We start from the raw sequence: 13,581 nt of genomic DNA, 5'->3' as shown, positions 1-13,581 counted from the left end.
TAGACCTTCCCGGGCTGGGGCTATGGCTCAGTGGTAGAGTGCTTGCCTAGCATGTGTGAGGCACTGGGTTTGATTCTCAGCACCACATATAAATAAATAAAATAAAGATCCATTGACAACTGAGAGAAAAAAAAAAAGATGGACCTTCCTGCTGGGCACAGTAGTGCATGTCTGTAATACCAGTGGCTCAGGAAGTTGAGGCAGGAGGACTGCAGGTTCAAAGACAGCCTCAGCAACCTAATGAGGCCCTGAGCAACTTAGTGAGACCCTGTCTCAAAATTAAAAAAAAATGTTTAAAAACGGGCGGGGGATGTGGCTCAGTGGCTAAGTACCCCTGGGTTTAGTCCCTGGTACCAAAAAGAAAAAATGAAGGAAAAGAAAAAGAAAAAGTTGGACCTTCCTTGGCCAGTGCCAAGGAAGCCTCCGTATCGGGACACTGGTGGTGCCTGTGCTTCCATTTCCATTTAGGAAGGTCACTCTGGAGACTGCAGAGGAACAGCAAGGCCAGCCTGGTGCCATAACCCCACGCCTTGCTGTAGCCACAGAAAGTCACTGGAGCCTCTGGAAACTGAGTAAAGCAAAGGTCAGGAGGCCATGCCCAAAATATGGCACATGGGCAGGAGTCTGGAAGGTTCAGTATTTTCTGGGGATGGCAACCATGGGAGCTGGAACCTACAAGTGGCCTGCAAAATTCGCAAGGGTCAAGGACAAGAAGACTGTCGTGGGTCTTAGAGTGAGGATTCGGAAAAGATTGGCAAAGATCTATGAAGGCCTGGGGATTCTGGTATCACCTTGTGCAAAATAAATAGGAGAGTAAAACTCTAGTGCAAATTTTCCACCTGAACAATATACATGAGGAGCACAAGCCCACTCTGGCCAGCCCAAGAAAAGACTGGGATCTGGGTCTCTGACAGGAATATACTGTCCAAAGTCCTATCTGTGCACATGTACCATATGGACAAATCTTGTGGGGTTGGGATTCTAGGTCAGGAACTGGGCACGTAAAAAAGACTTTGCTTTATAGGGAAACAAGCTAGAGGATTATCCTCAGCATTCCTTAGGCCAGCTATGTAAACTGCCACCTGCCAAGAGGAAATGCCATCTGCAAGGCAGGTACAGCAGTTATCTGGAGCATAAACAGGCCATAGTGAGTTTTCACCTTGGCTGGGCCAGGAGCTTCCTTCTGTTCTGAATCAAGGAGTGGACATTCAGATTATGCCAAGGTCTCACCAATCTGTGCTGTGAGTGACCAGGGAGCCTGGGTTGGTCTGTTCCCAAGAGTAGAAAAACACAGCCTTGAAGCCTTCTTGACCATCTAGACTGGGCTAAAGACCTCTAGCAGTCCAGGAGAAAATGAAATTCGCTTTTGTCTACATATGCCTCTAAAAGCAGGCCACAGCAGTAAAATATCTCCACTTTGCTTGTAAGCCAGCATTATAATGAACTTTGTTTGCTGTTTTAAGCATCGAGATTATTTCCTAGTCCTTGGATTTGTGTAAAATAAGTCATCCTGGGGCTACAACATAGCCTTTTTTCTCATCATAAAATAATCCTTTGTTGTTAAAAAGCAATGAATCAGCAAGCCTGACTCATGAACAGAAGCAAAAGGAGGCAATATGCTCCCTTGGGACATGAAGCAGTTGCCCACTGATGGTAGATTTCCTCTCCAAGCAAGCCATCAAATGGCCAAGGAGAAAAGAAATATTTGCCTTTTATCTCCACCCTCCCCAGACTGCCCCCTGCCCATGGCAAGACAAGTCAGGACACACCATAGGGTCCTGTGGACCTAGATGCTAAGGGAAAGTATTCACCAAGGCACTGCCACTCGATGAGACCCTTGTTCAAAAAACAGTATATATGGTGTCTCAAGGTCATCCGTCCACATCTCTAGCTTTATGTAAGCACAGCATTTGACATATATTGCTGGGAGTTTTTTTGGTACTAGAAATTGAACCCAGGAGGTTCTACTACTGAACTACATCCCTGGCCGGTCCTCCCTCCCTCCCTCCCTTCCTTCCTTCCTTTCTTTTCTTTTTTTTTTTTTTTTTTTTTTTTTTTTGAGACTAAGCTGCTTAGAGTTTCACTAAATTGCTGACACTGTCCTTGAACTTGTGATCCTCCTGCCTCAGCCTCCTGAATCACTGGGATTCCAGGCATGCACCACCACGTCTGGCTCACATATCATCTTTGAACAATGTGTTGGAAGGCAGCATTAAGGAAATATACCTACAAGTGCCAGAGAGAACTCAGCCTCATTCAGCCTAGAAGGATTCGAACTAAAGGGTCTTTCCTTTTTGGATACAGGCCCAGGGTTGCCCAAGTATCATGGACAATGAAGACAGAATATTTCTTTAAGGCTGTCTGCCAAGGAAGCTTAACCATCTGTGTTGTCCTTCATGTAAAGAAGTAGAGAGGGCGTGCAGGAGAAAGTGCCAAGGAGAAGATGGCACCAACACTAAAAAGAATAAGACAGGGCCTTGGAAGTCTTGGCACAACTATTGGCTAGTACCATTAATCAGGCAAACACTTCCTCAACTTCCCTGGAAGACACTAGTTTTCTAAGTCAACCTTTACTTCCAATCTGAGCTTTGGACCCCTAGAGACTACTTCTATCAAGTTCAGTTATCTTCCCATGGCCTTGGCCCTTCTCTTCAGCAAACAGGAAGGAGCAAATTATTCAGAAATAACAATTTTTCTTTTTTGTGTGTGGTACTGGGGATTGAACACAGGGGTTCATGCAAAGTAGGAAAGTGCTGGATCACTGAGCTGCATCCCCAGCCCTTTTAAAATATTTTATTTCAAGATGGAGTCTCACTAAATTGACCAGGCTAGCCTCAAATTTACCATCCTCCTCCTGCCTTAGCCTCCTGAGTAGCTGGGATTACAGGCTATCATATCACTATGCTCAACCAGAAATAACAATTCTTTTTTTAATATTATTTTTTAGTTGTATATCGACACAGTACTTTTTTTTTTTAAATGTGATGCTGAGGATCTAATCCAGTGTCTTGGCAGTACCATTGATCAGGCAAACACTTGCCTCACACATCTCAGGAGAGCATTCTACCACTGAGCTACAACCCCCACCCCAAGAAATAACAATTCTGAGAACATTGCCCTCTAGCTACCATCCCCTTCTTTTCACAGCCTTCCTAGGCTGTCTCCTCTCTTGTGTTTTCTATTTAAAGAACAGGTACAACCAACCTCCCCAGTCTCCTAAGCTGGAAACCCAGGAGTTACCCTAGACACCTCTTTTTCCAACTCATACTCCATATCTAGTCTGTCACCAGATCCTAAGGACCTGAACTCCATATAGTCTCCTTAATCTGCCTGAGGTAGACACTATAGATGGATCCAGTTAACCTCTATTCCTAGCCTGCCTCTGGGGCATAGTGCCTGGAAAGTAAAAGGGGTCTCTAAAAGCTACTACCTGGTTTAGCAGTCTAACATGCATATCCCTCCCCCCACAGGGACTAGTCTCCTGCCCTGGGCAGCACCTAATTTAGCTGTTTCCCAAGACAACAGCTCTGGTATGCTGTTGTCTCTGCTTCCTGTGTACTGGCAATGGGAACAGCAGGGCACAACCATGCTGGGGACTCTGAGTTGTTTTCTTCCATCAGATTTCTGCTTGCTGGGCTGGCTCAGGGAGACTAGCCCCCAGGCATATCTCCTAACAACAAAGAGCATTTCAATACCACTGCAGGGAATTTACAATTTATTCTGCATCTCCAGGCAATCACAGATAATATGACTAAAAGTGTAGCTTCCAGGGTTGCTAGGTAGTAGGACAATGACACATGGAATGAAACCTGCAGGATGGGTGGATTTTTCTAAATGTTTTCAAGGAGGTGTGGAAAATTCCAATGTGTGTAGGAGGACATTAAGGAAGACAGTTTCTGCTGGGTCAAACTCTGCACTCTTGGAAAAGAAGCAGTGTGTCAAGATCTTATTCATCCAGAGGCTAGGAATACCTCCTCAGTTGACTGATATTAGCTGAAAGGCCAGGGCAGACCTGAGTTCAGGAGTGGTGCTGCTATGGCAGTTCATTGCCATTAAGACAAGAAATCTGTCTACCAAATATGATAAAAGAAAGATGTCAAAGTTTTCTCTGGGCCGAGTTGGTTTGTTTTAGATTTCAGAATGGTAGCAGTAGAATAGTCCGTTTCGATGAATAGAATGTAAAAGGCATGCAAGCAGGAAGTAAAGCATATTGCTCACCTTGTGAACACTGGTCAAGACACTTAGGGAAGAGAAACCTAAGGAGAAAAAAGATGGGAGATTTTAAAACCATACATCTCAAGGATGTCTTTGATTATTTCTCATTAAAATGTGAATATCACTGACATATAAGTCTCCACAGCACTATATTAGGAACTGATCTCAGGGGTATTCTACTACTGAGCTACAACCACAAACCTTTTTTTGGGGGGTGGGGGTGGGGCAGGGTGCTTAACCACTGAGCTACCTCCCCAACCTTTTTTATATTTTATTTTGAGACAGGGTCTTGCTATGTTGCTTAGGTCCTCTCTAAATTGCTCAGGCTGGCCTCCTGCCTCAGCCTCCTGAGCCTGGGATTATAAGCATGTGCCACCAAGCCCAGAATGTCACTAAATTACTCAGACTTGACCTTGAATTTAAGATCCTCCTGTCTCAGCTTTCCCAGCAGCTGGGATGGTAGGTGTGCACCACCAGCCCAGTGATATGCAAATTAACCTACCTGATGAGGCAAGCAACAGGTAGTATTGAATATTAAGAAGATATGGTTATTCAAAACTTAAAATTCTGCACTAAACTTCCCACCTCATAGAAATCTCTGTGGCTAACTAGTGATAGAATGAGGCAGAGGGGATATTGAGAGGCTTACCAGCTCTTTAGTCTATGGGAGATGGAGAATGAGAGCTGGTTTTATTTTTTTCATGAGGCACTAGGGATGCAACTCAAGGCCTCAGACTGTTGTTGGAGTAGTTAGAAGATACTAAGTGCTATAGTACTGATTTACATTCCCAGTCCAATCTTATTCATAAATCCAAAGGTCTGGGGTTGTGGCTCAGAGATAAAGCACTCACCTACCATGTGTAAGGCACTGGGTTCGATCCTCAGCACCACATAAAAATAAAAAAAGATATTTATCCACCAACTAAAAAATAAATATAAAAAAAAATTCAAAGGTGAATGAAAGCAGGAAATGGACTGAGTGGGTCACAAGTGAAGTAGGAGTTGGGGGTGATGGATCCCAAGTGTGAGTGAGCTTAATAACTCTAGTGCTACAAGTTGCTCCAGAAAAAAACTCATGTTATCATGGTGCTTTAAAATTCCCAAAACATTACAAAGCTCTTAGGGTAGAAAGATAATACTCATGAGAGTAGCTAACTTCGATGGAGTCCCAACTATGGTCCGACTTCCTGTACATCCTGTGTTTTAGGTTATTTAACAGATGAGAAGAGTGAGTTTAGGCTAGCGAAGTACCTTGCCTAAGGGCTCATATGCAGGTGGGAAGTGGTGGGGCTCAGGCAGACAGCCTGGTCCTCTGGCTCCACAGAGCTCTTATGTTTTCTTCCCAATAAAGTAGGAATCTTGGGAGGCACTATTCTGAACTGTTGTTGGAGTAGTTAGAGGGTACTAATGCTGTTCAAAAATCAGTGGGTTGGGGTAGGGCAGGGATTTTCTTTCCTTGCTGTTAGCAAGTCCTAATCCTTTTATTTGATTTCAGCTGGAACCAAATATGGTGGAGGAGTGAGCTATATGAATACTACTTTGGGTTGTGGACCCATTTCTCTTACCTAAACTCTCTCATAGTTTCTGAATAATTCCAAGGGAAACCTCCATGTGCTATAAGAAAGATCAGGAAGCCTGCAATAAGGGAAAAGACATCCACACCAGAGGCTCCCAAGAAGAGAACTCACTGTACTCATTGTCCACTGAGTGCACAGTGGAAACATTCTTAGAGAGCCTGTGCCCTCAGGAGCCTGTGACTTCTGAGTACACTCACTTAAGGACCTTCTCAGGGTCCTACTGCCTTTGCACAGCAGCCCACAACAATTCACACACCAGAGGCATCTTAAATAAACTTGAGCCAAACTCCTCTTCAAGGCATTGTACCCAATCACAGGTTAGACACTCACACTTCAATTTCTGGTGAGAAAGAGGCCATTAAACTGCTGACTTTAAGCAACTGGAAATAAAAATATTTAGAACACATGGGCTTGCATGTATATACAATTTCCTACAACTGGAATGTAACTTCTCATACCCTGACATCCTTGGCATCCATGTCCTTTCAATTCATATGCTGGCTTTCCTCCTAATACAACTAGAAAATATTGTTGCTTCTTTAAAATTCTTATAAAATCACATTAATATGGCAGCTATCCTATATTAATTAATTATGTATACACCACTAGTGTGACATTTAGAAAATTAATTAACTTTTCAGAGCATAGCTCCCTCATGAAAAATCCATAGTAATGATACCTTCCTTAAAAGGGGATTTTGAGGATTAGTAGGGGTAAAGCATCAATGTAATTTCTGACAAATAGTACAAAATAAATGCTGGTTCATTTCTTTCCTTCTCTACATATTATCCTCTCTACTAAACTGTAATACTTTTGAAGAGTATCTGGTACAGGAAAACATATCAGGCAAGTTCTAAACCAACAAACACAGAAATAATGTATATACTGTTTAATGACCAGCTCTCCATCTGCGAAAATAAAAGCAGCTATAATTTTTTTTTAATGTGGCCCCACTCTGTTGCCTAAGCCCAGTTATCTTGAACTCCTGGGTTCATGTGATCTTTCTGCCTCAACCTCCTCAGTAACCGGGACTATAGGCACACTCCATAGTTCCTGGTAAAAGTAGCTGTGATTATAAATATATTCCTAAACCTTCCATCACTATTCTGTAGTATCATACATTTAGTAGTGTACCAACAAAGAACCTTATTTATACAAAATTCTTGTCAATTAAAAAATGATGATACTCAAAACATGGAACAATCCATTTACATTTATTCATAAATATAAAAAAAAACCCAAGAGTAGACACCTGGGCTGACTTATTTCTTGCTATACTCTCAATGAGTAGAACAGTCCCGGCACAGAGTAGACATTCTAAGAATATTCACTGAACAAAATACATTGAAATAAAGATAGCAGGCAAGTATCACATGGACCCATCCTGAATCCAAGCTAAGCCCACCTCCTAGATTAAAGAAGCCACACTAATTCTCACCTCCTAGAAAGGAAATAGACGTGCTATTATGTTCTATCTCTACTTGTTTACTTACAAAACATTATCTAGAAGCAATGATGTAAATTTTATTTTCCTAAGGTGGTCACTAAAAAACAAACATCAACCAAATGATATTGAATTAAGAGTTTAAAAAAACTTGATTCTCTGGTAGTTATCAAGAATATAAACAACAGGGCTGGGGATGTGGCTCAAGCGGTAGCGCACTCGCCTGGCATGCGTGCGGCCCGGGTTCGATCCTCAGCACCACATACAAACAAAGATGTTGTGACTGCCGAAAACTAAAATGTAAATAAAATATTCACTTAAAAAAAAAGAATATAAACAACAATAACTGTTGGTGAGGATGTGGAGGAAAAGACACATTCATATCACTGGTGGGACAGCATATTAGTGCAACCAATATGGAAAGCAGTATGGAGATTCCTGAGCAAACCTGGACTGGAACCACCATTTGATCCAGCTATCCCACTCCTCAGTTTATACTTAAAGGACAGACAGCATACTACAGTGATGTAGCCACTTCAATGTTTTTTTTATAGTAGCACAATTCACAATAGCTAAACTGGGGAATCAACATAGATGTCCTTCCATAGATGAATGAGTAAAGAAAATGTGGTATATATACACAATGGAATATTACTCAGCATTAAAAGAGAATAAAATCATGGCATTTGCAGGTAAATGGATTGATTTGGAGAATAACAAGCTAAGCAAAGTAAGGCAATCTCAAAAAACCAAAAGCCGATTGTTTTCTTTGATAAGTGGATACTAATCCATAATGGGGGTGGGTAGGCATTCGAGGAATGGAGGAACTTTGGATAGTGCAAAGGGGAGAGAGGGAAAGGGAGGGGGGATGGGCGGTAGGAAAATGGTACAATGAGATGGACATCATTACCCTAGGTACATGTATGATGACACAAATGGTATGACTCTACTTCATGTACAACCAGAGAAATGAAAAATTGTGCTCCATTTGTGTACTACGAATCAAAATGCATTCTGCTGTCATGTAGAACTAATTAGAATAAATAAATAAATAAAATTTAAAAAATCTGATTCTCAAAAGAACTTTTTAAAAAAAATATAAAAACAACATGCAATTCAAGGGTAACATCACAATGGCAAAAAACTGGATTGCTTTCCCTTCTATTCAGGAATACAAGAATGTCTACTCTTTCTACTTCTATACAACAATATATCTAGTCAGGACTATTAAGCATGAAAAAGAAAAAAGGGCATCCAGATTGGAAAGGAGAAAGTAAAATCTCTGTTCATAGATGACACAGTCTTGTATAGACAGATGAGTATTGGTGGGGATGTGAATAAATTGGAACCCTAAAGCATTTTGCTGGTAGGGTTGTAAATGGTGCAATTTCTTTGGAAATTAGTTTCTGGGTCTTCAAACTGTTAAACATAATAGTTACCACATAATCCTGTAATTCCACTTACATACAAATGTTCATAGAAATATTTATTTATTTGTAGTACTGGGGATTAAACCCAAGGCCTCATGTAGGTCAGGTAAATGCTCTACCACTGAACTATCCCAGAATTATTTTACTTTATTTTATTTTGAGTCAGGATCTTAGTTACCCAGGTTGGCTTGGAACTTGCAATCCTACTGCCTTAGTCTCCCAGAGTAACTGGGATTACAGGTGTACGCCACAATACCTGACTATAGTGGTATTATTTATAATAGCCCAAAGTTAAAAATAATTCAAATATCCATCAGCCAATGAATGGGCAAATAGATATATTCCATGTGACAAAATATTTGGCCAAAAACAAACAAACAAAAAACCCCAAAAGTAAGCATTGATAAAGCTACAACTATATGATAAAACTCTTGAAAATATGCTAAATGAAAGATGCCAGGCACAGAAACCACATATTCCATTTATGAAATGTCCAGAATAAGAAAATCCAGATATATACAACAGATTCACAAGACAGAAGGACTAGTCTCCCCCTCCCTGCCAAAAAAAAAAAAAAAAGTTTTAAGGTCAGCCTCAGCAACTTAGCAAGGTCCTAAGCAACTTAGTGAAACAAACAAACATACAAAAAAGTAGATGTAAAGTTGCCAAGCACTGGGAAGAAGAGGGAGAGAGGAGTTTCATTTGGGGATAATGAAAATATTTGAAATCGGACGGTAATAATGGTTATACGCTCTGAATGTACTAAAAAACCACTGAACACTTTATTTATTTTTAAATTTTTTTTCAGTTACAGATGGACACATACCTTTATTTAATTAACTTATTTATATATGGTGCTGAGGATCGAATCCAGGACCTCACATGTGCTAGGCAAGCACTCTACCACTGAGCTACAACCCCCGGCCCTGAACTGTACCCTTTAAAAAGGGTGAAATTATATCAAGAAAGTTATTATATTTTTAAAAGGCAACACACACACACACTATGAAGCATCAAATGATCTCTTCCTCATTCAACATTTGCCTTGAAAGGCAATGGCCATTTTCCAGAAGGAAGCACTATTAACAGTTTGGTATATATCCTTCTAATTATTTCCTATGCTTATATAAACAAACATTTTGAAAATACATACCACATGCTGGTGTCATGGTATGTACCTACAGTCCCAACACTGGGGAGGTTGAGGTAAGAGGATTACTTAAACCCAGGAGGATAAGCAAACATTGTGGGCAGTGTAGTGAGGCCTCATTTCAAAAACAAAACAAAAACGAAAACAAAACCCCAAAACAACCAAATGAAACTAAAAATATAAAAAAATATATAAAAATGCATATTGTTTTGGCAATTGGCTTTTGAAATTTAGAAAATATTGTGAACATTTTTCCATGTTAGTACATAAAAGTCTACTTGATTTTTTTAAATACCTGCATAGCATCTCATTATATATCTATATCTCAAATTTAACCAGTCTCTTACTAATAAGCATTTAGATTATTTCCAGTTCTTAAATATAAACAGCATTGTTGTGATATCACAGACCACATCTGCCATATTTTAGAATGCCTAATACCTTCTAATCATCTTTTCTCTGCTTGGTTAGGAAATCTATTCCCTAATAGAAGAGCAGAAAATTGCTTTTCCAGCCTTCCTTACAGTCTGGTGCATATATGTGAACTATACTTCATCAAATAAATAAAGGTACCACAAGACTCCAACTGGCAGTAAGCAAGGTAAGGAAACACATGGTTAACAGATCGCACATTCTAGTGAAGGAAGTAGTAGAGATACACCTTATGAGAGCAGCCCTATGGAAAGTTGAGGGTTCCTCCTGGCTGCCTAGCCAACACTACAGCCTGAATTTTTGGCTCTCTTGGAGAATCTGCAAGTTACTTAATGTTCTTTATAGATTCCCTTCTATGTACACATGCTCCAGTGGGTTCAACTGCTTGAAATTAAGAATTCCCCTTGGGGTTAGGGGTGTCAGTCAGTGGTAGAGGATTTGCCTTGCATGCACAAGACCTGCGTTAGACCAATTCCCAGCATTGAAATAATAATAATAATAATATAAAGCTGCATGTGGGGAAAAAAGAATTCTCCCTGAAACAAAAATAAATACATGCATCTTTATTCACTTGCAGAAATAAAACTATATGATAAAACTCTTGCAATCACATGGCCAAATTTATCTCCCTAGAGATTTTATATTCCTATCATTAGTATACTTGTAACACTGTACTAAATCACCCTAAGGCTAAATGGCTTAAAATTATGACCATTTAGCCAATGGTGGTAGCACATGCCTGTTCCAGCTACTTGAGAGGCTGAGGCATAAGGATCACAAATTCAAGGCCAGCCTTGAGACCTTGTCTCAAAAAAAAAAAAAAAAAAAAAATCAGCAAAAAACAAAACGTAAAACCCTGATAAAAAGTATTACCATTTATTATTTCTTATGATTCATGTGCAGAATAGAATCAGAAGGACTCGGCAGTTGGTTTTTGCTTGGGGCAGTTCAGCTGTGGCTGATTGTTTAAGATAGTCTTACACAAAGGTAGAAATGCGGCCTTAGTCCAGATGACAGGGCTGGGATGGCAGGGCCCCACTCTCCCTGTGGCCTCTTAATCCTCCAGCAGCCTAGTTTAGGCTCCTGGAGCCTAAGCTCCTAGTTTAGTCTCAGCTCCCAGAAGCAAGGGAAGAAAAATCTCAATGTGTAAACACTTCTCATGCTTCTGTTTGTTTCATGCAATGTTAATGTCCTATTGGTCAAAGCAGTTTCATAGTCAAATCCAAATTTGCAGGGTAAAAAATACTAGATTCAACTCTTTCGTTCTTTTTTTTTTTTCTCTTTTTACATTTAATATATTTTTTAATAACATACTTCTTAAAAATTTATTTATTTATTTATTCTAATTAGGTAGACATGACAGCAGAATGCACTTTGATTCATTGTACACAATTACAGCACAACTTCTCATTCATTTGGTTGTACACGATGTAGTTTCATACCATACCTGCATTCACACATGTACCTAGGGTAATGATGTCCATGCCATTCCACCATCTTTCCTGGCCCCATGTCCCCTCCTTTCCCCTTTGCCCAATCATAGTTCCTCCATTAAGTCTTTGGTTCTTGTTGAGAGGGGCTGCTTTTGCTGTAGCATATTTTTCATCTACCAAAGTTGGCCATTTAAGGATGTAAGAATAGTTTTTCTTCTTTCTTTTTTTAAATTTATGGACATAATACTGGCTAATTAAATACACACACACATAGACACACACACACACTTCTTGTATTGGGTGCTAGGGATTGAACCTGAAGCCAACCCTGTGCTCTTCCATTGAGCTATACCTTCCAGCTCTTTAAATTTTTTAATGGAGTGAATTTAAGTTTATTTAGTATCCTCCTTCTTCTTCTTCTTTTTTTTTTTTTTTTGGAGGGAGGTACCAGGGATTGAACTCAGGGGACTTGACCACTGAGCTACATCATCCCCAGCCCTACTTTGTATTTTATTTAGAGACAGGGTCTCATTGAATTGCTTAGTGCCTCACTTTTGCTGAGGCTGGCTTTGAACTAGCAATCCTCCTGCCTCAGTCTCCCAAACTGCTGGGATTACAGGTGTGCCTCATCCATCTATTTAGTAACTTTCTATTCTTCTTCTTCTCCTCCTTCTGCTCTTCCTCCTCTTCCTTTCTTCCCCCTCCGGCCCCCTACTCCTTCTTTTCTTGTACTGGGAATTAAGCCCAGTGGCACTCTACCACTGAGCTATATCTTCCCAGCCATTTTTATTTTTTTATTTTGAGACATAATCAAAATTTCCAGACTGGCCTCAAACCTTCAATCCTGCCTAGCCTCCTGAGCAGCCAGATTGCAGATGTGTGCCACTGCACCTGGCTATAACTTTCTATTCTTAATTACAGTATCCATAACTGTTTTATTCTATCCACATACACCATGAGCTAATCATTAGTTTTTCAACAGAGCATTAGTAAATCTACTATAGTAAATTATTTTCTGGAAGGAATTCAGATTAGTAATTTTGAAATTTCTCATTAATATCTAAAAACTGAGCAAATCAGTATCTTTGAATTTATTGACTTAAATATTTCTGATCTCCCAGTCTGAAAAAATGAGGAAATGAGTATACTCATATTTCCTATTACTTACCCCTGATTTTATCTCTTATATTTTATATTCTATAACCATAATCACCTCATTTTAGTCTCATTTCTATGTTTAGACAGATTATATTATTTTTAATATTTATTATTTAGTTCTCGGCGGACACAACATCTTTGTTGGTATGTGGTGCTGGGGATCAAACCCGGGCCGCACGCACTCCAGGCGAATGTGCTACCAGTTGAGCCACATCCCCAGCCCCGACAGATTATATTATACGCTCATCCTCGGTTATTTTATTTTATTTTTTTTTTTCATTTGTTTACAGTGCTGGGTTTCAAACCCATGGCTTTGCACATGCTAGGCAATGGCTTTGTTCTTGAGCTACACCTCCAGCCCCTTTCAGACCTTTAATATCTTAAACTATCTTTGAGGACACTTAGTATACACATATTAGAGTACCCATTCTTTTTTTTTTAATTTTTTTTTAGTTGTAGATGAACACAATAACTTTATTTTATGTATTTATTTTTATGTGGTGCTGAGGATTGAACCAGTGCCTCACACTTGCTAGGGAAGTGCTCTACCACTGAGCCACAACCTCAGCCTGGAGTACCCATTCTTTTACTTTTTCTTTTCAGAGCTGGAGATTAAACCCAGAGCTTCACATGCATAATGGGTAAATAAGTGCTCTATTACTGAGCCACATCTCCATCCCTCAATAGATATTTCATGAGCACTATATACTAAGTATTAAATGGAAATGGTTCTTGTCCTCAC

The 13,581-nt window shown here is 39.9% G+C and overlaps 1 protein-coding gene across 1 annotated transcript in view; it reads right to left on the bottom strand.

Moving 5' to 3' along the window:
- Dnaaf9 (dynein axonemal assembly factor 9) overlaps positions 1-13,581 on the bottom strand; it is a 145,549-nt gene that overhangs the window by 15,868 nt on the left and 116,100 nt on the right. Inside the window, exon 30 of the mRNA XM_026409747.2 lies at positions 4,219-4,256. Coding sequence (XP_026265532.1) covers positions 4,219-4,256 — 38 coding nt within the window. The remainder of the gene's footprint in view (positions 1-4,218; positions 4,257-13,581) is intronic.

Source organism: Urocitellus parryii, chromosome 6 (genome assembly GCF_045843805.1).
Source record: "Urocitellus parryii isolate mUroPar1 chromosome 6, mUroPar1.hap1, whole genome shotgun sequence".
Taxonomy (NCBI): domain Eukaryota; kingdom Metazoa; phylum Chordata; class Mammalia; order Rodentia; family Sciuridae; genus Urocitellus; species Urocitellus parryii.
This window is presented reverse-complemented; position numbering and strand designations above follow the sequence as displayed.